This window comes from Abramis brama (genome assembly GCF_963993115.1).
Source record: "Abramis brama genome assembly, chromosome: 18".
In the NCBI taxonomy this organism is placed as follows: domain Eukaryota; kingdom Metazoa; phylum Chordata; class Actinopteri; order Cypriniformes; family Leuciscidae; genus Abramis; species Abramis brama.
In genome coordinates this window covers 24,841,714-24,866,801 of record NC_139980.1, presented here as the reverse complement: position 1 = coordinate 24,866,801, position 25,088 = coordinate 24,841,714, and the positions used below count along the sequence as shown (strand labels likewise).

Below are 25,088 nucleotides of genomic sequence, written 5' to 3'. Positions count from 1 at the left end.
TAGATTACTTTTTTTTTAAACATGATTGTATCAATTTTATTATCTACCATTTATTGATTGTTGGTCATAAAAAAACAAAACAATTGACGACTTTTCGGTATTGGCCATTTTCTTCTATTTTTAGATCTTTGACTAATCAACCTCACTAACTGACTACTTCAACCATCATGACTCTTCTCTTGACTTTATCAGTGTGTTCCCCGTGAGCGTGGCATTGCTACACAGTTGAGTTACAGGACCAGAAGACAGCACTACAGGGTATAAATGTTCTCGGCAAGAAATACAGATTCAGATTCTCCTACTTGCCATCAGACATGCACAAAAAGCACATTCCTACATCATCTAAGTCACCATGCCAGCTGCCATCACTGTCATCGCACATATAAACCTCCACAGTGAGCAAAGGAGAGACAGCTGTTGAGGGCTCAGCGTGCAGTTCAAATGAAGTGGCTTCTACAGCAGGTCTGACCTCAGTGGTGATAATACTAACTGGGTGGATGGTAATGCCTCTGCTGGAAGACTGCCATATCTCTCAACAAAACACACATACAGTACATACAGTACCTAAACACGGGTCAACATAATCAGACGCCTACTATAAGAAACAGCTGTAAGATAGTGGCAGCACTCATTTTGAGTATGTCATGATAACCAATGAGTTCTTCTATTTATTTAAACTGATTAATTCTTCATCAGAATTCCTTTTATAGATACCTCCAATGTGCACTGTCTCAAACCCTTTACTAGTGACTATCCTGAGATGGTCACTATAAGTCAGTTATAAGAGCCCTATAAAAAGGAATTAGACACCGGTAAAACATCTACTATATTATAATGAAATATTGATGATATGCTGCTTGCAAAAATTGTATTCAATCAGAATGCTAATCTAATTTTGAAATGCCTTTTTTTCCTAAGTGGTGTAATTAAGGCATCTACCAGCAGGGGGTAACAGTGCCATGATAACCACCAAAACTTAACCCTTTAAATACAAAAAACACTATGGGCCAGATTTACTAACAGCTTGCGCCAGCGCAAACCCTCTTTTGGCGTATAAAAACTACTGTCAGGATTTACCAAGACACGCAGTGGAAAAAATTGTGCTAAAAATGCGTAGACAGGGTTGTTTGCATATGCATTTAACTGAATCACGCTAGGTGATTGACTAAGGTTTGTGCTCGTCAATTTACTGGTATTTGCGACATTATTTACCGCCCAAAAAAGCATGTTTTAAACCAGACGCTAATTTACGCTACTCTTGGTAGATTTTTTAGATTTTGCGCTCTCATGCTAATTTGCCATGTTTAGTAAATCTGGCCCTAATGTTAGTATTATTCATTTATACTATTATTGTCATGTTTCAGTTCATGTTTGGACTTTCTGTTTGTATCTTTGATATAAGTTCCTGTGTTCATTTGTTCTGTTTCCCGCCACTCCTTTGTTTCTATGGTTACTGTCATTATGAGTTCATTTGTCCCAGCTGTGTCTGATTAATTATCTCGTTTCTGTTTGCTATTTAGGATGCACCCTTGCTTTGTCCAGTCTCCGTTACCTTAATGTGTGTTTTCCCTGCCCGTCAGCTTGTTCCAGAGAGTTATTATGAAAGTTTGAGTTTGCATCTTTAATCAGAGTCTTCAGTCTGTGCCTGAGATAACCACACTGTGACAATTATATTATTATTTATTAAGCTTTTATTTTTTCAGTTTTCATTTTTGTTCAGTTTTATGTGCTTTTGTCATTTTTATTATTTTAGTCATTTTAGCACTTAAACTTATTTTATTTCAGTTGTCAAGGTAAAATTTCTAATTTTCATTTCAGTTTTTCAAGTTTAGGTTTTTCATATAATATTCATATCTTTTTTTCATTCAAATCGTTTATTTCTGCTTTTTCAATCAACAAAAACATTTGTTAATAGTTTTAGTTAACAATATTAACAGAGGTTTGTTGGCATTGTGTTGTCAGTATGACCTTTACAGGTGAAGTATGTAATTTCTGTGCAAATAAAGGTACTGCAAAAATAATGCTTTTCAAAAACACATCTACTACCTCCTGTCGAATTGTCCCGTCTGTCTTGGGTTGAATTGACTGGTAGTCCAGGCCCAAACTCAAGTCATTGTCACTTGTCATGTCATCACGTCGTTGGTTGATATGTCAGGACGTAACGTTTTGAAAGCACCACAGTGTTTTCTTCAGGACAAAGTCAGCTTAAGAATGGCTTATTTATTGTTGTCAGTAATTACACAAATTAAATAGAAAAAAAATCATAAAACATTACTGTGATAACAGCACACTAAAAACAGCATGCTGTCAGCACACTAAAATACTCTTAAGTTTTGTCTCTAAATGTATCCTTTTTCAAGTATCATCACTGGAAATATGAAAGAACTAAAAAAAAACTTACCTTTTTAACAGAAAATAACACACTTATCCTTTTAAGATTAAAAATGATCCACTTTGTCACAGGATATTTTACTTCACAACACAAAAATGTACCAAGAAAATGAATTACACATCACTGGTTCTCATCCACTCCTCTATACGAGAACATTTTAAAAGCCTTTTTCTTCCTTTACAAAGTGCTTCTCTTCAAGCGCATGAATCATGAATAAACAATGTCCTATAATTTATGCAACCTTGCCTTTCCTCCCAACATACACAAGTTACTTCACGACAGGCCAAGGAAAGCGTTCAGAAGGTGAATGCCACAACGACATGATGTCATCCTCCTGTGGAGAAAATCAGTGAAATTAAAGAACTCTCTGATTCAGCAAAAGACAGTGAAATTAGCATGATAATGAGCATTGCTAAGCTCAGATATGCATTATGTAAACTGATGGTGGCATGTTGTTCTGGGCTTTTGCACTTGAGTTGGAGCTATGAAAAAAAATCAAGCTCTTCAGATCAACTGTATACCTATTGAATTGCTGATCACTAGCCTAGTAATGACATGCTTTGGCAATAAATGTCTAATTAGCCATTTCCAGGAAATAATGCACATTTACACAGGGAAATTTCATGCAAATTATCAAATAAACAGTTTGCATTTCTCCTAAAAGGACTAGCCATGTTTGAATTGCCTGAGGAGGTTGCAATGTCATGTCATGCCATCTCATATTACAGATCTGGATTTTCTCAGTTTGTTGCAGCTGCACTGTAATGCTTGATGTGATTAGTGTGCTTGATGTGTGCAAGTGGTGCAACTATGAGAACTGCATTGTCAATGGCCAAAAGATCCACTGTCAACTCCAAAGAAACAATATAGGGTTGCCTGAACGACTAGTCGACTATTTAGTCTTAAGGAAGCCCTGAATAATTAGGCTGGCAGTTAGACAGAGTACAATGAATCATTCTAATATGCTGATTTGGTGCTCAAGAAACATTTCTTATTATTATCAATCTTTAAAACAGCTGTGCTGCTTAAAATTTATGTGGAAACTCGGATACTTATGTTATAGGCTTCTTCGATGAATAGATCAAAAGAAAAATAGAAATTTTATAACATTATACAGTGTCAATTTTGATCAATTTAAGGTGTCCTTGTTGAAAAATGTCACTGCTTTTCCCCTAACCTTTTTTTATAGCATTAAGAGTACAGAAAGAAACTGTACCAAATGACAAAACTTATTTTATAAATTATTCTTTGCTTGCCTTTCGCCTCAGCGGTTTTGCTTTACTTTCAGGATGCAAAAGATTCAAAGAGCACAACAAAAGTTTTGCAAGCTACAACATTTGATTATATACATTAGCTGCTTGCTGTAGCCAGTCCAAACTATCCTCTCAGTCTAATACATTCTTCCCATTTGTATGATACAGTGTATCAAACCGGCTACAGATAGCTCTTAGGCCTCTGAAGTGCAATGCATTTCAACAAGATAATAAGGTCTCAAAGGAGCAGGACTAGGTTAAGGTAATGTCCTAAGAAGGAGGGTTAGCGCCACAAACAGAGCTGACTTCACTAACACGGGTCATGGATAATCACCCTCCCCTCTGCACTACTGATTGAATTATATGGGCAATGTGCCAAAGGGATAATTGAGCTTGGCTATCACAACCTTTCCATTACTACAACAGCTCCCAATAGCATTATGTAAACACTTTTTATTCCTAACCGTTCACTTCGAATCAGATTCTGAATGGGAAGAAAAAACAAACCATTTATTTATTTTCAGTAAGGATGCAGTGCTGCAGCAATGCAATTTCCTTAATTTTCTGCAAATGACAGATTTGCTGACATTTCAGAGAACTGCTTTTCTTTTCAGTGCAATCAAACTTCAAGGTTGGCATTTGTAATGAGAGTTGAATCAATGGCCCACATAGAGACAGAACGTATTTAGGCCACGCCCACATCGGGGGGGGGGGGGGGCAATCCAACCGCCTCCATTGACTTTGCATTGCGAGAGGCTGCCTCCTTGTCATTTCTGACTTATAACAAAAAACAAAACAATGTCGGAAAGCTGCTATGTGACAAGGTGTACAGCAAACAAGCTAAAAAACCCAGAAAGTTTTTATAATCTGTCGACCCCAAAAAACGAGCGTTTAAGGACACAAAAGTGGATACAGGCAATTGAAAGGTGTCATATTACTCTGAGAACTACGTCCATTGGAGCAGGGAACGTAATCGGCGAAAGTATAGCTTAGCTTACAGAAATATAATATATAAAACTGACATATGGATATTTGACTTACCAGTGAGTGACAAAATGTTTACTGCATTTTTTAGTGCATACTGAGTGTCAGGATCCCACAATTTACCCATTCGTTCCAGCCTGTACCCACTTTTGTGTCCTTAATCGCTCGTTTTTTGGGGTCGACAGATTATAAAAACTTATTTCTGGGTTTTTTAGCTTGTTTGCTGTACACCTTGTCACACAGCAGCTTTTAGGCATTTTTCTGTCTTTTGTTAAAAGTCATAAATGACAAGGAGGCAGCCTCTCGCAATGCAAAGTCAATGGAGACGGTTGGATTGTTTCCCCCCCCGGTGGGCGTGGTCTTCAGATTACGACGCGTTGCGCTCTGTCTCTATAGCCCATAACAGTTGGGCTTTAGTGAACATTCACAAATAAAATCAAGAAAACAATCAAGCAAATTCATAATGCTAATACTATTTGAGTTGTTGCTTCCTTACATTGTGTTGACTATTTATTAGGGGTGTAACAATAGTGCCATGATTCGGTTCAATACACGATATTAATCTCACGTTACTTTAAACCAAGCCAAAATAGAATCAAAGACATATGATAAACAGTTCACAAAAAGTACCATTCATTAAAATGCTAAATTTGGTACTACATCTGGAATGGACTTGAATAGGTTTGGCTCCTTCTCCCCTAAGCACAGAACAATGGTGGCGCCAGAACAGAAATAATTAATAAATTAATAATTTCCTTAGCTAAAAATACAGAATAATGTTAGACAAATATGCATGCACATATATTTTTAAAAAAAAGTTTTAAATACTTTATATTATTTAAAAATGGATTTTATTTTATATATTTATTTATAATAATTAACAAATATGGAAGCTCAAATGTGTGACCTTCTGGGTTTATCGTATTTGACGTGCCACTACCATATCTGATGCAAAATTTGAACTTTAAACTTTCATTTTTGGTGAACTATACATGATACATATTGTCACTATATTTTTTTTGTATTGTGATATATTGTGACAATATTCTGTCGCACACCTTGCCCTTTACAGAGTGGTTTCAGTGGAGTGGTTAACGGTCTGGGCTGGTAATCCAAAGGTTGTACGTTCTGACCCCAGTGGGAGTGACCTTTGAACTGGAGAGAGCCACTGTGCCCCTAAGCAAGGCACTTAACCCTAGGTGAATATGTCGGATAAAATAAAATAGGAATCATGCAGATTAACAGGGTGGTACAAGCCCCTTTCAAGTGTCCGGCTAATCAAAAGCCCTCCTCTGAATGATGTATAACGCATACCCGTCCCGATTGACCATAAATCACAGGCAAGCACAGTTCTGTGCTGGCGGGAGACCTTGAGGTGACATTGGGAAGTGACCCATCAGAGAATTTTCCACCCAGCCCTCGCACGTCACAGGAAGTCACATGGGGCAAGGCTGCAGTACACACAAACACATATGCTAGCCTTTCAGTTCCTCCAATAGATACAATGTGTGTTTGTTTGTCCCAGCCCCCGTTCCCCCCCTCCAAAAAAATAAAATAAAATAAAATAAAATAAAATAAAATAAAATAAAATAAAATAAAATAAAATTAAATAAAATTAAATAAAATTAAATAAAATTAAATTAAATAATAGGTCATAAATTAGATTTTTTACATAGTACACCTCAGGCTGCACACTGAAAATGAATGACACAACACAACCAAACTAGAACACTCCCAAATGAAGCTGTTTACACTGTGGAGCCATCAAAACATTGTTGGTTTTAGCATCCTGACATCCAAATCCAATGTTAGCTTCACTTCCCTTCCTTTCTCCGGAGATACCTTCATCTGATGGATTTTTGAAGGCAGCATGGATCCGTTTGTGTGTAAAAGTATGTTTTTGACCAATGTTTTCCACTTCTGATGTCATTTCTAGCGAGAAATTACTATTGAAAAAATGGAATATTTGCTTAGTTATCACTTAAGCTTGTTCTGTATTGCTGTAGTGTCGATCATTACACCGTTACGCTGCCTCAGAAGTCTGTCCAAAATCTTGAGGAACCTTTGTGTGGCAGTGAGGCAACAAGTCAGTTGCCTAAGTTTTCAGACGCAGCCAATGAGTCAAGAGCATCATTTTCTTGATATTGAACACTGTCATTATCTAAAATAAAGCTAAACCAATCCACTAATATTAAAGCTTATGATTGCTTTTTCATGTGTGAGTCATGCACTGCTTTGTGAGATGACTAACAAATATTCGTTTGATAGTGTAATTCCAAAACACTTAAATAGTTTTAAAAAAGGCATTATTATGATTATTATCATTATTAAATGCATAAATGTGAATAAATGCAAATGAACTGATAGACTGAATGAAATGTCTTATCAAAAACAAGGATTTCTTATAATGATTCTAGAAATATTAAAAATGGAATTTTATACTATAAGGCTTGTTATCTCTGATAGGTCATCTTACAAGATCAGTGGATGGGGAATAAGATGGCATCCTATTGATCGCAGGGAGGCAATTTGTCTCCTTCACAAAGACAACCTTGTGTGACACCAAGATCCTCCATCTTCTCCACAAAGCTATCATTAGACAAAATGGATACTTCAATAAATCCAGAGAACGTAGGTCATTCATTACTGCATCTCGACACAAGGGACGACTCAACCCGTCTGCTACTGTACTTAAACACACATGAACGGCTGTTCAGCCTCACCTGCCAAATCTCAACTGTGACATATAGGATCCTTTTGGATGGTTTCAATTTGTTTCTGTATGCAATCTGATTTCTGAAGCAAAAACAATGAATCAGTCCACATGATGCCTGATGCCATGATAAAAAAGCAAAATTTCCTCTTGGTTCTGGTGTGTTAGCCTCGATCTCATGAATGAATTATCTGTCAGTATGTGTCTATATTTGACAGATAATCTAATTAATCACAAGAAGGAATGGAAAATTCCCATGACACAGTTAAAGTAACATCCTATTTAAAGTGATGTCTTCATTGTGTTATAAATTAAACTCTAGAAACTCTGAGTCCCGAAGCCTGCTTTGATCTTTCTGGTCTCTTTGTGGGTCAATGACGTGACGCCTAAATTTTCTGTCCGATTGCATTTTTTCAGGCAAAAACGGGTTTAAATGCATAAAAAGATATACTGCATATTTGAAGTACCTCTCCCATGTATGTACTCACTTTAACCCATCAAAAACCTTTACTTATTTGGTTTTTTTTTTGTTATTTAAAGTGTCAAAACATCATGTGGTGCGACCGTCCGGCCATAACTTCTGTTTTGAAAACGTCTTTGAAATTACTCTAAATTTATTCAAATTTATTTTCTGCACTATTTGGCATGATTTCCAAAATGTTTTGTAATCCTTTAAAAAAATTCAAAGCATTTGTATTTATATTTCCATCATAATATACAAACAAACTTTGTCCGATGATGTCCATTTTATGAAATATCATGTGGTGTGACCATCAAGGAACTACCATTTTGGGACTTTTATGTTGAAAACTATTCAAACACAGGACGTTACATCATATACCAATTTACCAAGGACCCATGGAAGCAGCAAGCAGGTTTGTAATTCTCTCAAATTGGAAAAAAAATAAACCTCTGTAATGGTTGGTATGTAGTTGCCACATTTGGATGTCATGTGGTATGACCTCAAAAAAAAAATCATATTAAAGTTATTTCTACAAATATATATTTGTATTATAAATTTCATAGTGACCTTTTTTTGGGAAGCTAGCTTGTTTTGTTTAGGTGGCCAATTCTGTGCCTGTAAATTTTGAATGAATTTGAAAATATCATGTGGTGCGACCACTGCAGACTGTTTTCCATGATAGATATATGTCCTAGATTGACAGTTTTATGCTTTTATATTCAATTGACAGTTTATATACAAAAAAATACTTTAATTTAGTATCATTTGGAATAGATTTTTATGCAATTTGGGATATTTTCTTCATATATTTCAAGTTTGTTTACTCTTTGTACAATATGAGAAAAATTCAACAACAAAAAATTAGAGCATGTAATTTCAGTTTAGTAATTATGCATTTATTAGTAGTGTATTTATTATTGCCTATTTATTTATTTAAAACTATTTGAATCTATTTTACCAGATGCCACTGCCAAGCGAAAACATTCTGACCCTGCAGCAAGAGCGGAGTACCTTGATAGGGGAAGAGTGAAATATTATTACAGTATAAAATATCTGTTTTCTATGTGAATATATAGTAAACTGTAATTTATTCCTGTGATCAAAGCTAAATTTAATCTTCAGCATCTTTAATCCAGTCTTCAGTGTCACATGATCCTTCAGAAATCATTCTAATATGTAACTCTGGACCACAAAACCAGTCACATGGGTCAGTTTTTTTATAATAATTTTGACCCATACAATGTATTGTTGGCTATTGCCACAAATATATCCTGTGCGACTTGTGACTGTTTTTGTAATCCAGGGTCACTAATGATTTGCTGCTCAAGAAACACTTCTGATTATTATCAATGTTCATATTTTTGTGGAAACTGTGATACATTTTGTATGTCAGGATTATTTGATGAATAGAAAGTTCAAAAGAACAGCATTTATTTGAAATAGAATCTTTCGTAACATTATAGCCTAAATATCTTTACTGTCACTTTTTATTAACTGAATGTGTCCTTGATTAATAAAAGTATTAATTACTTAAAAAACTATTGACCTGTTTACTGTATACAATGTTACCTGTATACAATAATTTTATGAAATAATTTATATCTATAACATTATTATTTGTTAGAAAGAAATTCTAAGTCAAGTTAAAAGAAATGGTGCACTTGTGTTTGTGATGTGATTTTTATATTAAAAAAAAAGTTTATGTTCAGGAAAATTCTGTGAAATTTGTATGAAATCTGTTTTAAATCATTTTTTTTTGTATAAAATGTATTGTTCATTGCTCGATGGTGTTTTAAGCCCCCAATGGCTCCTTAGAGGCAGCTAACCCTACCCTCAACCTTAAACCTACCCATCCCCTCGCTGCCTGGAAGGCGCCAATGGGGGCATAAAACACCAAACACCTTGTTGGCTCATTGATCTCTTTAAATAGATTTTTAACTATATAAGGTCTTCGTGTCATTTGGAGCGACCACTTATCATGTGGTGCGACCAATAAAAGCAATCACTGTATTAAATGTAAAATAAAATATCTTATTTCTGTGGCTGAAATATGAATCAGTGATAGTATGCTTTAGTAAATTATATTTTTAAAACATTTATATCAGTTTTATGTGATTTACAGGAAAAGTAAGTCTGTTAACTAGATTTAAGATGGCAACTCAGAAATTATAGAACAAAAAACGAGATCATTATTTACAAAAACTCAAAAGAAATGCAAAACTTGGTTTCTAAACACTTTAATTACTAAGAACTTGTAAAAAAAAAATGTTTAAGCATGTTAAGGAAATTAATTCATTTTAAGATAAATCACGGTCGCACCACATGACATTTTTTAAGGCTACGGACAATTCATCTAGATGAAAAAACACTAAAATCACTTAAATACATTTTTTTAAATGAATTTAGGTGTACACTACATCCTTAATGTTTAAACAATTGCAACAGATTTTTTTTTTTTTTGTATTTTAAAATTGACCTGTCGAAAATCCTTATACGTCATTGACCCTTGTACATATAAAACAACTGCAAAGAAAAACAGGTTCAGACAGCCTATGCATGTTTTTCATGCTCAGCTTGGGAAAATGAAAGTGTATAAGATCATTCACTAATTTTAGAAAATCTGCTGGTAGTGACTACAATCGGAGTCAACTTCAATGATGTGCCTGCTTGTCTCAGACGGTGTTTGTTTTCATGTGTTCGATCTATGGAAAGGGACAATGACAGACAAAGCAACTTAAAAATCCCCATAAAATGTCATAATGAGCAGTTTTGTTGTTGTTAAACTAATTACAATTAATTTTAGGTAATAATTGTTATCATTCTAAAATTAATTACAATAATAATTAAAATGAATTTAAATAAATCAATAAATTCGACCCACTTCCTTTAAGAAGAAAAAAATCTGGGAACACTTTACAATAAGGTACCATTGGTTAATGCAACAATCTTTGTTACTGTTAGCTAATAGAAAATACAATTGTTCACTGTTAGTTCATGGTCCATTAAAAAAATAAAATTTTGATTCAATGTTGAAATGTACATATTAACTATTAACTGTGCTTTAGAAGTATTTTTCATTGTTAGTTCATGTTAACTATTGTTAACAAATGGAACCTTATTGTAAAGTGTTACCTTTACACTAGCATAAGTGATGTAAAAGTTTGAATTAAAAGTAACAAAAAAAAAGATGAACACATTCATGTGATGAAAAAACCTTCACATTTTCATCCATCAAATAAAAGAAAGAAATCTTCACGTTTGCCCAGTATTTAATGTTAAGATGTCTAGCCACATTATTGTTTATGCCTTCCACAACAGGGCCGCAAACCAGACGTCATCCTGTCATTCCACATTCATGTGCTGTGAGATCAGATCTAGGTCGATGTTCGATCCACCACAGCCCTCCGTTTGGCCACACAATTGAGGTCTGAGCTGTTTGCTTAGGGTGATGTAACAAACTGGTGTCAAAAAGGAGCACGTTGGAATCCTCTGGTAAAGCTAACATCCCTTGCATCCCCCATCCCTAATCTATTCAAAAGATTTACTGTCAAATTTTTGGTATCCAACCAACCATCACATCACTGTGTATCTCATCTTTTCAACTGCCAATTAGATCTGAACACGCGCCATTTCAAGTGCTTCATTTAGCACAAAACAAACCTAAAGTACATTACACTGCACCTCATCACTGTTGTCATAGTATTAACATCTGAATCCGCAGCAAACAGTCAAACCCCAGGAAACAAAGGGATCACTACTGACACCATGTACAGCCATCACCTCTGGATACTATTGGCAGATTAATCACAGAGGCGTTGCACAGCGTTTAGCCGCAAGGTTAATCATTTCCCATGTACTGTAGTAGTTAGTGTGGCACTAGTATGAAAAGATATCCACAGAGGTATTAAGTAAAATGCTATAAATAGAAATGGGAACTTTGCCGCATATTGTCTCTTTAAATAGCCAGCCAGCCATTTTCCTAACTCCATGTTCATTCCATTATTTAGGTTGTTACACTTAAGGAATAATGTACAAACCCAGTAAAACTGTGTAGTCAACCGATAAACCCTGAAGCAAGTTGGAGGGGTCTTATAATCACCTTAAATGGATTATTTTGCAGTAATGACTGGCTGACTCACTATCCCATTATTTCATAGGTACTTACTGAATAAGTAAATATATGGATATGAAATAATGATGTGTTAACATGAAAATATTTATAATTATAAATACATAAATTATCTATAATTATCATACAATCTCTGAAATCAAAATATGTCTACTACATCTAAATTATAATTATGAAATTATAATAAAAACTGTTATTTTAAATTGTAAAAATATTTTTACTGTATTCATCTTACAGACCCCAAACTTTTTAATGTGTATTTTTTAGTGTATATATTATTATTATTTGCAATTGAGCTTCCTCTCATTCAGCTCTTTGTGTCTCATACTGGTTCTTCCTTCTTACCACTCAATACAACTATTGTCCAATCAGAATCAAGTACTCCTGAGAGTCTTATAAACACAAAAGGCACAATGATAAAGTTTGTTTAGTAGATGTTCATATATCGTGTCACTCCTATATCGGGACAACCTTTGATGCTTGTTTTACCAGCAACTGGCGGGTGGTTTTCTATACTTTCACCCGTAGCAATAGATATGACCACATCATTTTATTCCAGTTCATAATCAGTCCTGCACGTCTATTTGTTTAGGCTGCACTACTTAGCAATAGTTGGACTTACGCAATCTACTCCATTTAACCCCAAAGAATATTAAAAACTGTATCAAATGTCTGCAGATAACAGAGTGAGTTCGTTTTTCTGTAGGACTGATCTCATCCCGTCTGGTCTGGCAACAATTTTATTATTGAAAAAGCATGAATCATTGAAAAAAGATGCTAAATTTAGCAACCATATGGCTTCCACAAAAACAGAACAAAAGAAAATGCCAGCAACCTCCTAAGCTTGGTCTACACAAAGCATGCCCATTTCTGGACATATATTATTGGCTCTATACAATATCGAGGAGCTCAGATTATTGCCTCTACATCTACAGAACAATTATATTAGTACAGAGAGAGAAAATTTAAATACCTTAAACCTAATGAGTGGTAAGGAAAAACTCTTGCCAGAAAGTAGTATTCATTCTAAATAAAATATCTGAAAACATTCGCCTAGCACGCACAGTTATAGGTTCATGCTGATAATCCATATAAATCCATGTACATAAAAAACAGTTATATTATACTTTAAGATTCTACAATAATAAGCAACATATACATACATGTATGTATACATATACATATATATATATATACATACATATACATATATATATATATATATATATACACATATATATACATATATATATATATACATATATGTCTGTGTGTGTGTATGTATACATTTACATGAAATTGCAAAAGAACAGCAATTATTTGAAATAAAAAGATTTTTGTATGATTTAAAATGGACTGCATTTATATAGCGCTTTCACAGACCTATGGCCACCAAAGCGCTTTACATTGCCTCACATTCACCCATTCACTCACTCATTCATACACCGACGGCGGTGTCAGCCATGCAAGGCGCCATCCAGCTCGTCGGGAGCAGCTGGGGTTAGGTGTCTTGCTCATGGACACCTCGACACTTGGTCAAGTGGAACCGGGGATTGAACCACCAACCTTTCGGTTTGTAGACAACCTACATGAACCACTGAGCCACTGCCGCCCCCCTTTATAAGCTGTTTTCCTCATGGGGACCAAAAAATGGCCCCACAAGGACAAGGATTTCGGATATGCCATCTATGTGAGGATATTGTGCCCCATAACCTAGGGTATACCTGAACCTACCACACACACACACACACACACACAATCACTCAGTCTGCAGGAACTCAGCGCCCTGCTAAAGCGAGGTCATCCATTTCCTCTCCCTCGGATTTTAATAAAACTCTCTCATTGATATCCTTTTGCGGAAAACCGCTATCCCTGATCACTAAAAGGCTTGGCCTACAGCAGGTTTCCATTCTTTTTTTTTCATTTCAAGCCAATTCAAAGCATTGTGGTTTCTGAGCAGAGCCGTGAGACCTGTGGTTATTTACTCTGGTTGTTAGTAGATGATGTAAATGATCTTGCATAATGTCTTTACATAATTCATATTCATATTAAGCAGCAGGGAGTGTCGTGTTATAATTGGAGTTGCAAGGTTGTACAGTAGGTAAACTCAGCAGACATTGTGTTATGTGCAGCAAAATGTTTCCTTCAAAAAGAGTCAAAACTGAAATATATAACCTCATAAATCTAAATGACTAAACTACTAAAACATGCCACAACAACAACTATTTGTGCTTGACACGCCATAAAGAAGCCAGCCATATGAATAGCCAGCTAGCATAGCCCATGAGATCTGAATTGAGTTTGGTGCCAGTTATACATCAGACTATCCAACTGAATGACTCAGAGGGCTCTTCCACTCACTTGTAAATCACATGGCGCATCTGATGCACTTCTCAATGACTCTTCAGTCTGGAGCAAGACCAACAAAAAGCCGGCACATAGAGAAATGTATCACAGAGCAACTAGGGAGCGACTAGGGCCTCTACCTTAACATACAGCTGCTGGAACTCATCCAGGTTGAGTCGGCCAGTTGGGCAATCCTTCAGGAAGCCTTTGTACCACTGTTTGAGTTCGTGTTCATTAAATTCTGTGTTCTTCACCAGGTCCTCCATTACCTCAGGGGTCAGCTTGCTGTTCTGTTTCCCCATGGTGTCTGCAATGAACAGAAAAATAAAACAGCTGTGATCTCACTTTGAGCTGTAATTCATTTTAACTGCATAAACTATAGGCCATTTATGTCCCTCACATATACTACCATTCAAAATGTTGGGATTGGTAAAATGAAAGAAGTCTCTTAAGCTCATCAAGGCTGCATTTATTTCATGCATTTATTCCTGTTATGGCAAAGCTGCATTTTCAGTGTCACATGATCCTTCAGAAATCATTCTAATATGCTGATTTGGTGTTCAAGAAACATTTCTTATTATTATCAATGTTGAAAACAGTTGTGCTGCTTAATATTTTTGTGTAGTACAGTGGTACTGTTTTCAGGATTCTGTGATGAATATATATCGCAAAATAACAGCAATTATTTGAAATAGAAAGACAGAATGTTTAAAACCTTACAAAATTCAGAAACAAAATCACATTCATAATCCCCATTAAAATCTAACTTAAAAGGCACGTTTCATAGAATGGAACATGAAATTGTTTAAATAAGTGCCAGCTCAAGGAGGTGGCCTTTTCTAGAAGAGTCTGGATCCTCCCAAGGTTTCTTCTTCATTCCAAACATACTATGGGGTCTTTCCTTGCCATTGTTGCCTTTGGCTTGCTCACTGGGGTAAAGCACAATTCATTAAAAAAACTGCTTTGGAACAATATATATATATATAGTACAAACTATGGCGGCACGGTGGCTCACTGGGTCACAGCAAGAAGGTCCCCGGTTCAAGCCCCGGCTGAGCCAGGAGTCCTTTCTGTGTGGAGTTTGCATGTTCTCCCTGTGCCAGCGTGGGTTTCCTCCGGGTGCTCTGGTTGGATTGGACATGCCAAAATTGCCGTAGGTGTGAATGCATGTGTGTGAATCCAAAGCCATGTAATGGGGAGAGTTGGGGAAAGACCTGGCAACCTACCCCAGAAAAAACATTGCCAAGAAAATTCATGGTCCCTCGCGTATGGCATGGAATAGAGTCGGATACGGCTGGAATGGTAGATGAGAGAGACTATACAAATTGAATGGGATATTAAGTAATTTTGCTAAGCGCACACACACTAATATACTAAATGTACATGGGTGGAAATACTCATTTCATAATTAATATCATGGCTAAAATAAGACTAAGCAAGCCGTGCAGTTGAATAAATATGATGGCTTGAGTGATTCATTGTGGATTATATAATTTCATGCTGGCTGAATATATTTAAAGTAGGCTTAGATCAATGGGACAAACACACTCTGACCAAACGTCTGAGACCACCAGTGAAAAAGCTTGTTACAGATTTTTTTACTTGAAAGATCTTGTCAAAACATGGTGATGTCCCATAATTTGAAGGTGTTCATACTCTAAACACATTAGGGAAAGTGAGAAAGAACCTAGAAAACGTTCCAGAATAGACTGTGTCAGTGCATAATATCACACTAAGGATGAGAGCATCTAAAGTGTGACCGAGAGAAATCCTGGTCACACTTTAGATTAGGGTCAAAATCTCACTGTTAATGTTATGATTCCTGTCTTATGTTCCCCTTGTCTTGTGTGGACTTTTGTCATTTCCTGTCCTATACCATGTTTTGTAGTCCCTTGTAGTTTTTCTTGTTTATTAGGCTCCCCAGGTGTTTCTGATTATGTCCTGAGTCTATGTCCTGACTGAGTCTATGTCCTGAGTCTATGTCTGCATCTGTAAGGTTCTGAGTTTATTTAATGAAGTGCTGCATGAGGATTTGGATCCTGCTTCCTCCTTTGATTCTTCCTCATCATTACAGAAGAACCCACCACAAATGGATCTAGCAGCAGCTTTGGGGAGTCTCCAGCCAAGAAGAAGGCCACGCCTGATTCTGGTTCCCAGGATGGCCGCCGCCACGTCGCCTGAGAGTCTCCAGCCAAGAAGGCGACCACGCCTGATTCTGGTTCCCAGGATGGCTGTCGCCATGTCGCCTGAGAGTTTGCCTCCGGCCAAGATGGCCGCCGCCACGCCTGAGAGATCGTCTATGGCAAAGATGGCCACCGCCACGCCTGAGAGATCGTCTCCGGCAAAAATGGCCGCTGCCATGCCTGAACTTGAGCCCTCAGCAGAGATGGCCGCCTCCACGCTTTCTGAGCCTCTTTCGGTTCCTGAGACCTCGCCTGTTCCTGAACCTGAGCTTCTTCACGTCACGTCTGCTGATCCAGAGACTGTTCACGTTACATCTGCCGATCCAGAGACTGTTCTGTTCACGTCACGTCTGCCGATCCGGTGTCTCCGGGCAAGATGGCCGCCGCCGAGCTGGTGTCTGTTCCTGATCCTGAGCCGGTGTCTGTTCCTGAGCATAACCTCATAGCTGCCCTCAAGAAAATTTTGGGAGGGGGCAGTGGGTCCCCTGAACTGTCGTCTCTGCCCTGGCCGCCTGAAGGGTCGTCTCCGCCCTGGCCACCCGAACTGTCTGGTCCACCCTGGCCACCCGAACTGCTTGGTCCACCCTGGCCACCTGCGCTGTCTGGTCCACCCTGGCCACCTGCACAGCCTGCTCCGCCCTGGCCACCTGAACTGCCTGCTCCGCCCTGGCCGCCTGCACAGCCTGCTCCACCCTGGCCATCTGAATTGCCTGATCCACCCTGGCCATCTGAATTGCCTGATCCGCCCTGGCCGCCTGAACTGCCTGGTCCGCCCTGGCCACCTGCACAGCCTGCTCTGCCCTGGCCTCCCATCCTGCTGCAGTCTCCAGGCCCTCTTCCGCTCCACGGGCCTGGCCCTCCATCCCGCCCCCGGGTCTGCCTCCACTCCACCACCCTCCTTGACTACTTCCTGAGGAGCGTCTGGAATCCGCTCCTTAAGTGGGGGGCTCTGTTATGATTCCTGTCTTATGTTCCCCTTGTCTTGTGTGGACTTTTGTCATTTCCTGTCCTGTACCATGTTTTGTAGTCCCTTGTAGTTTTTCTTGTTTATTAGGCTCCCCAGGTGTTTGATTAGCCACGCCCCCTTGTTATCTTGTTTAGCTTATTAGTCTCTGTATTTAAACCCTGTGTCTTGTTTCAGTGTTTGTGGGTTCTTGATTTGGAATGTTGTTCTGTTCCTGAGTCTTGGTCCTGAGTCTATGTCTGCATCTGTGAAGTTCTGATTTTATTTAATAAAGTGCTGCATGTGGATTTGGATCCTGCTTCCTCCTTTGATTCTACCTCATCGTTACAGTTAACTAACTATTAACTACAACTTTTGCCTCAATAAACTCATAATTAATAGTTAGTAAGGTTGTTGTTCAGTTTAGGTATTGGGCAGGATTAAGGAATGTATAATATGGTCATGCAGAATAAGGCATTAATATGTGCTTTATAAGTTCTAATAAACAGCCAATATCCTAGTAATATGCATGCTAATAAGCAACTAAATATTGAGAATTGGACCCTAAACTAAAGTGTTACCGGAATCCCTTATTTCAGCTTATAATTATAATTTTTTACAAATTTGTCTGTGCCTTTAGAGGATGTATAGTGTTTTATTCTGCCCACATTTTCTTGTAAGAGCAGCCTGTAGCCCTTTTCACCCTAGATGGCTAGATGTGTGTGTAACTGTCAGGGAAATGAGATAATTAAACAAAGCATCAATCGCATAATTACCAAAAGGTCATCACTTCCTAAGCTTCAATGTGACATTTACTTTTTTCTTTTTTTTTTTTTGCAAATCTAAAAAGCCGATTCCTTCTGCTACATTAATATTGGATACGATGAAAACACAGAGAGGAGACGGAGATAGACAGAAGCAGGGCAGCAGTGCTGTGGATGAAATTCTGAGTAATTCTGACGCTTTTTAATTTGTTCACCACTACTAAATCATAGAGATGAGCTCTCATCACACTCATCGAGGCTCACGTCAATACTAGATGAGAACATTGCACTTCAAAGTTCATTAAAATTAATTTTCAGTCTGAGACTGACAAACGAGCAGCGATGCTGGCGATAATGAGCGCTAATTTAGTTTCCCACACAACAGCATTTTATTTTCAAGCAAATGGCTGAGTAAAGGACATAAATCTTGATTGTTCTCTAAAGACATGGATGTAGAAAATACTACAAAACTACATTTTATCCATGGTGAAAATGAGGCCACCAACCCATGCACAGCATCAGATTGTGAGTCGTGAGCTTTTAATGGCAGGAGCGTAACCCTCCCTGATCTGCAGAGTGCATTGGAAGCCCTGTTTCCTTGGGGAATACCATTCTTAATGAGGGATCCACCCATGAGAAAAAGCACAGCATAGCAGATTCAAGAGTGCTAAAAACAGCTGCATCAAAACTGACTATGAATCAGCGATAATGCATCGTCGTATCGCTCGTTCCCTCTTTGTGAGTGTGATTTATGATTTCAAACTAATTAGATGATCAGCATCGTTCCTAATTGAATCCTCCTCGAGATGATCCCATCATTGTCAAAGATTTACATGATTTCTGTCAAGCCGCAAAATTGAAGGTTCAAAGGATCCAGTAATTGGTCAATAGGAATGGCAAAAAAAAAACGTTTGTTCTCCTCAATTCAAAGATTTACAATATTTTTGCCAATTAAGTATGGAATAGCTTGCTTGCAAATGAAAATTCAATCATCATTTACTCACCCTGATGTCATGTGAACACCATATGACTTTCTCCTGTAATTTCAGTCGCACACAAATCTATCATTTGGGTTTGTCCTTTTTGGAGTTTTACAGCCCCTGGTCACCACAATTCTGTCATCATTTACTCACCCTCATGTCGTTCCAACCCTATAACTTTCTCTCTTTGCTGTGGAACATTTAAGAAGATATTTTGTGTGTTTTTTGTCCATAAAATGGAAATGTTTGATTACTAACATTCTTTAAAATATCTTCTACACCAAAGAAGGAAATTGATACAGGTCTGGAACAACATGAGGGTAAATTAATATTCATTCATGGGTGAAGTGAACTATCCTTTAAAATTTAGACACCCTCCAGTCAAAGGTGTCCAAATTTGAGGTTACTTCCAATAAACTCTCCAGAGGGGTGTTTCCATGTGGCACAGTGATCAAAAATAGCTAGAGAAATTGCAAATGCAGCAGTAATAATTTCCAATTCCTACTGTTAAATCTTTTTAAGAGCGCTCTAACGAATGTTTTATGAGCATGCATGAGAATCTTTTGTCTCAGGGTTGTAGAAATTTTCCTTGTGCAGTGTCAAAACTAAGACTCATTTCAGTTCCAAAAGCTTTAAAGACCTATTTTTAACTTTTAGCATTTAATTTTCCCAGTATAAATAATAAGATCATCCAAAAATTAGATATTGCTACTTGTTGCATTATTCTATGTGAATTAAAAAAGGGAAGTGTAAGTCTGAACAATAAGGTCCATCTGTACCTGAAGCACTGATCTACCTACTGATGCTGTTGAAAAGAATTGGTCACTGCAGGCTATAAAAGGAACCGAAGAGCCTGTCTATCTACAAAGCAATAGTCCACTCCATTTTCCATTTAGGCTGCATCAGTGCTATTTCTGCTGCAACAGGAGACCAGAGAGAATACTCTGTCCCCTGTGACTATAACGCACAGGTTGAATCAATCTTTTAAAATGATTTTGCCTTTTCACGCGACACTGCTGTAATGCAGATAGATTAAACTGATCTTTGGAGTACACACGGACTAGCAGTGGTGTATTCAAAGTAGTAGCAACGAGGTAGAACACACGCCATATTCTGATTTAAAATAGTGCTATGTTGAGCTCATCTTATGTTTGTACCACAGAAAAGGCTGTTTTATGAATGATCAACACAACGATGCTGTGTTATGTTGTACAAGCATTCGTGTCACCTAAGAACTGACTAGCAGGCATTATGATGACTATGCAAACTGAGCCCTGTCCAGAGATCAAAAGGCGTTTTAAACCCTGAGTCGACTCATCACAACAGTGTTCACATCCACACAAGCCTGACAGATTATGTCACATGTGAATTTAGCTAGCCAAGTGATTTGGCACATCCAGCTTATTTGGAAAGACACATTATATAACAAGTATTTACTTTATTTCATTATTTCACAGCATCACCTTGAGGCTGTAAGATTGTGGGTAACCGATTATAGGAAATACATGCTTAAAATGTCACTGTGCTCTTATCGGCCTTGTACATTATAGCTGCATTGATCCTGCAGTGTATAAGAAACTGTATTAGTAGTGAGGAAAGTTTTTTTTTTTTTTATCTGATGTATAAAAACAGCAACAACACAGTATTATGATATCCCCCTAGTCCAAAAATTCTAAAGTAATCTTGTTGGAATTTCATTATCATAATTTGGAATCAAATCTAAGTCATGTCAATGGGAATCCATCATAACAAAACAAAAACTAGATATTTTAGAACAAATAGTATAGGACAAGTATGATTACCAAAAGGATAAACTGCCCCATATGACATCAAACATTTATTTAAAATTAATTTTCAGAATTTTAATGCTTGGTTGGCTTTGGGGTTTTCTTAAACTGTCCAGAAGAAAAATGTTATGCAATACAGGCAGAGTTCTGATGATAATCTGTCAAAATGCATGCAAAACAAATGATATTCACCAACCTGTGCAGACAAATACATTTCTCACCGAGCCCTAGTATGACAGTGTAGCTATGACACACTGCTGTCTCAGACATGTACACCTGGGGCCATTGTCAACCAGTGTTCATTTTATTTGACATAGCAAGCTCACATTTTTTACCTCAACTTTACTACTGTGTCCTCTGGATCCCCTTTAGTTGTTTTAACTCATGGCATTTGTAAAATCAACAGACACTGATGCATATACATTTTGCTATAGCCTATATAAGAAAGTGGTTTACCAGGGTGAGGAGTTATGCAAAAGTGTTCTGAAATATCATAATCATGCACATTACATACTCTGTGATGAATCAATGCATTGCAATGCTGCAGATAGCCTTAATGAGCCAGCTCAACAATCGTCACGTCAATCCATAACGACTTTCTAAAGGTTGCTTATTCCGGCGAAAACACATAGTCATAGATGGGCTTACCGAAAAGGAGAGCCAAAGAAGGTCTGACGATTCCTGCTTCGGGCGACTGTAAAAGGTAAACGCGATGGAAGTGCTCACTAATCTGCTGACAGCTGCGGTGAGGTTTCTTTGGGGTGAAAGGAGAGGCGCAGCGATTACTGCAGCGAGGACAGTCCACGCGCAGCGCTCGAGGTGATGTGACGCTACGCTATAGAGATACAATAGAGCTCAGAGTCAGCCAGCGTCGGTCTGTGTTCATCACCACACCAACCCATCTCGTGTTTGTCCGCTGCTCTGTGGTGTGTGTGTGTGTGTGGTGTAAATTCTGACCGAACTCGAATAGAACAATGATTGAAAATGGCATCAGCAAGTTAGTAAATGTCAAAGTCTTCGACATGCACACATTCCTTGTGGTTTATATTTAGCATGTGTTAATTATGCTATGTGTGACTTAGGCTACAATGGCTTTCAGTGGGGTCCGTTTTTAAAAATGATGATCACAAGAATACACAAACGTCCACTAGACCAATTCGTATTAGGCCAATAAGCCTGTGAATTGTAAATGTAAAGCATTTGCGAAATTTCGCGGGCAAAAAAAGAAGCTTTGTCTGATTGTCAATAATGTAGCCTATAGCGATGTCACAGAGAGGTCAATTTTCAAACAAAGCAGCTTTTTGAATTCGCGTTAACAACTCTTTACTAAATTAGCGAAACAAAGTTTGCCTTACCTTATAGGCTACCTGTTTTTGTCAACTGAATTTAAATGATTTAAAAAGTGTTATAATACTGTAAAAATTAATCATATATCATAATCATAAAAATAAGTAGGCTATATCAGATATGTGTTGCGTAGTGCTCAGTTTGAAAATGATTAATGTTTCACTGTGCATATAGGCTAATTTTACCTAGATGTGACAAAACTTTAGTCTATAACACTTTTTTTTTTTTATGAGGCAGTTTTTATATGTCAGTTTTACACCCAATGAAGCTACACCCACCCAATTCCAATTTGGTACAAATGAAAGCTTAGGTAATTTGGTACAAAGATCTAACAAAAAATGAAAAATTGTGCCAACTGAAGGAGGTGAATTTACAACAATGAATTGAAAATCATAGTTTTCTTAAAACCAGTGTATTAATTCCGGTAATTATGTTACAGACAATGTCTGTATTTTGTAGCCTATCTGATAGGTGACTGAGGGTCTGACCCATGTCATGAATGCAGTAACAGTGTTTACTCATTTAGCCCAGGCTTCCAGAGAGTCATAAATTAACCAAGAGTCATATTTTGTAGAAAGATAATTGTCAGTTTGAACTTTATTCTTATGATAGCTGTATGTATGAGACATGTAAGGACAACTGTGTCTAAGGTCATGAAGGTCAATAATGTATCCACTAACACATATCCATACTTAGCATGTGTAATTCTTTTTATAGGATTTATAGCACCGTTGGTTACTTTATGTTAAAGGTATAGGGTAGGCAATTGTTTACGTTCATGTGTTTTGGAGGAGGCGTGGCTTTGGAGACGCTCTGAAGGGAAGGTGGGATCTCATGCTTTCAAACATAGACTGTAAAAAAAGATGGACGACGCCCCTTCGCTCTCTTCCATTGATGAGAACTGAAGCCGCCAGAGTCCCGATATGGCGCTGACATATTGGAACTTGAGTCTGCGCAGTAGCGATCTCGGGACCAGACCTGCGCAGTAGTGAGCAGGAAGTAAAGCCGCGAAATCAACGCTCCGCCCTCACTCTCGCAGAATGCACTCAGGGAGAGTGGATTCTGCACACTTTTTTAAAAATTGATTGCAGTACGACAAGAGGCTTGTTAAAATAAAGTATACAATCTCCTCAGTCCTCCGAAGATCCCGAAAAAAATGTCCGTTGGTGCTTCAGTGACTACTTCGCTCGAGAACCTGTCAATCACAGCTGTCAATCATGACTTTACACCACCGCATCACGTAACTAACTAAAAACCAACTTATTTTTGAAACAGACACTTGAACTTACATCAGCGTGATAAAAACAACAGCAAATGAAAGAAACCACCTTTGGAAAAAAGATATTTGAAGTGTAATTAAATTGTTTAGTTGGTCTCACGTCCCGTTGAATAACACGGGGAGGCAGGGCTTATGACCTATACTAGGACCAGTCACCGGGGGGCGATCGATACGTTTTGGCTTCACTTTTCAGGGCTTGTGCGGCACGCTTGCTTTCAAAGCTTGCCTCTCCGAAATTGCCTACCCTACCTTTAAGCTATGACAGTAAATCCTGTGTAGAAGTTTGTATCAGTGCTCTGTGTGAACTGATTATCCATATGACTATAAGTACTAATGTTTCTGTATCCTTGATGTGGTCTAACTGTAATTCCCCTATTCAACCAACCCCATTATTCCCTATAGCCTACAATAACATTTTCAGGCCCCCAAAACGGCATTGTCGTGTAAAAGAATGGCCAAAACGCATATAAAGTTTTCAGCTTTTAGTAGAAAATGGTGTTGTGTAAACTGTTTCCCTCTGTTTCTTTAAAATTATATGTGGCATATGGTTCTTAAAGCACCAACACTGTTGTGGTTTGACAGTAGTGTCCCATGACAGTTTCTCCTTTAAAGTTATTTGCAGACTTTCCACTCTTTCAGCTGCAGCTTGTTTTGAAACTAACCAATTCTAAAGTGTTTCGTGACCCACCTACTGAGAATAAAAGTGTCAAATGGAACAGACGAGAAGAGAAAAGTGAAAAATTAGGTCTGTGGTGTGCTATTATTTGATGGAAAGCCTGACAGATATAAAACGGTAGTTTTGAGACCATCTTTGGCCAAATGTTTGGTAACACTTTACAATAAGGTATCTTTAGTTAACATTAGTTAACTAACATAATCTAACAATAAGAAAACTGTATTTACAGCATTTATTAACTGTTGATAATGTTAGGTAATAAAAATGTTCATGTTCAAATTAGTTCACATGCATTAACTAATGTTAACAGCTGCGACTTTTGATCTTAAATGTGTTAGTAAATGCTGAGATTTACATTAACTAAGATTAATAAATGCTGTAGAAGTATTGTTCATTGTTAGTTCATGTTAACTAATGTTAACAAATGAAACATTATTGTAAAGTGTTACCAAATGTTTTGTGCACCAAAACTCATGCATTAACTTTCACGGAGGTGTCTTAAAAATGTCATGAATAATTTATGGATAGTTCTATGTGTAATCAGAATGCTCATATAAATCTATTACATCTCTTGCAGTTTTACATTTTTATATTAAAGAGAGAGAGACTGAAATCACTTTCTTTGATGCATTGCATCCTGTCAAAATGTGCTGTTATTTTATCGTCCTACTTGTGTTTAAAATTCATAAAATACAAGTGAATATTACTGGGTGTTAAAGCAAAATGCAAACTGTACTAACACCATGCTAATAAATTCAGTATCACATGGCAGAAAATGAAGAGCAGTGCCTGTTTACTAAAGAATCGCTCTGTAAATCGCTTCCATTCTGCTACACAAATAGGCCTTGT

At 37.4% G+C, this 25,088-nt stretch overlaps 1 protein-coding gene across 1 annotated transcript in view; it reads right to left on the bottom strand.

Moving 5' to 3' along the window:
• vsnl1a (visinin-like 1a) overlaps positions 1-21,848 on the bottom strand; it is a 43,446-nt gene extending 21,598 nt beyond the window's left edge. The window contains exons 1-2 of the mRNA XM_084090696.1: positions 21,586-21,848; positions 14,421-14,587 (exon numbers count right to left, since the gene is read on the bottom strand). Of these exons, the coding sequence (XP_083946822.1) occupies positions 14,421-14,582 (162 nt within the window). The 5' untranslated portion in view covers positions 14,583-14,587; positions 21,586-21,848. The remainder of the gene's footprint in view (positions 1-14,420; positions 14,588-21,585) is intronic.
• Positions 21,849-25,088: the final 3,240 nt, after the last annotated feature.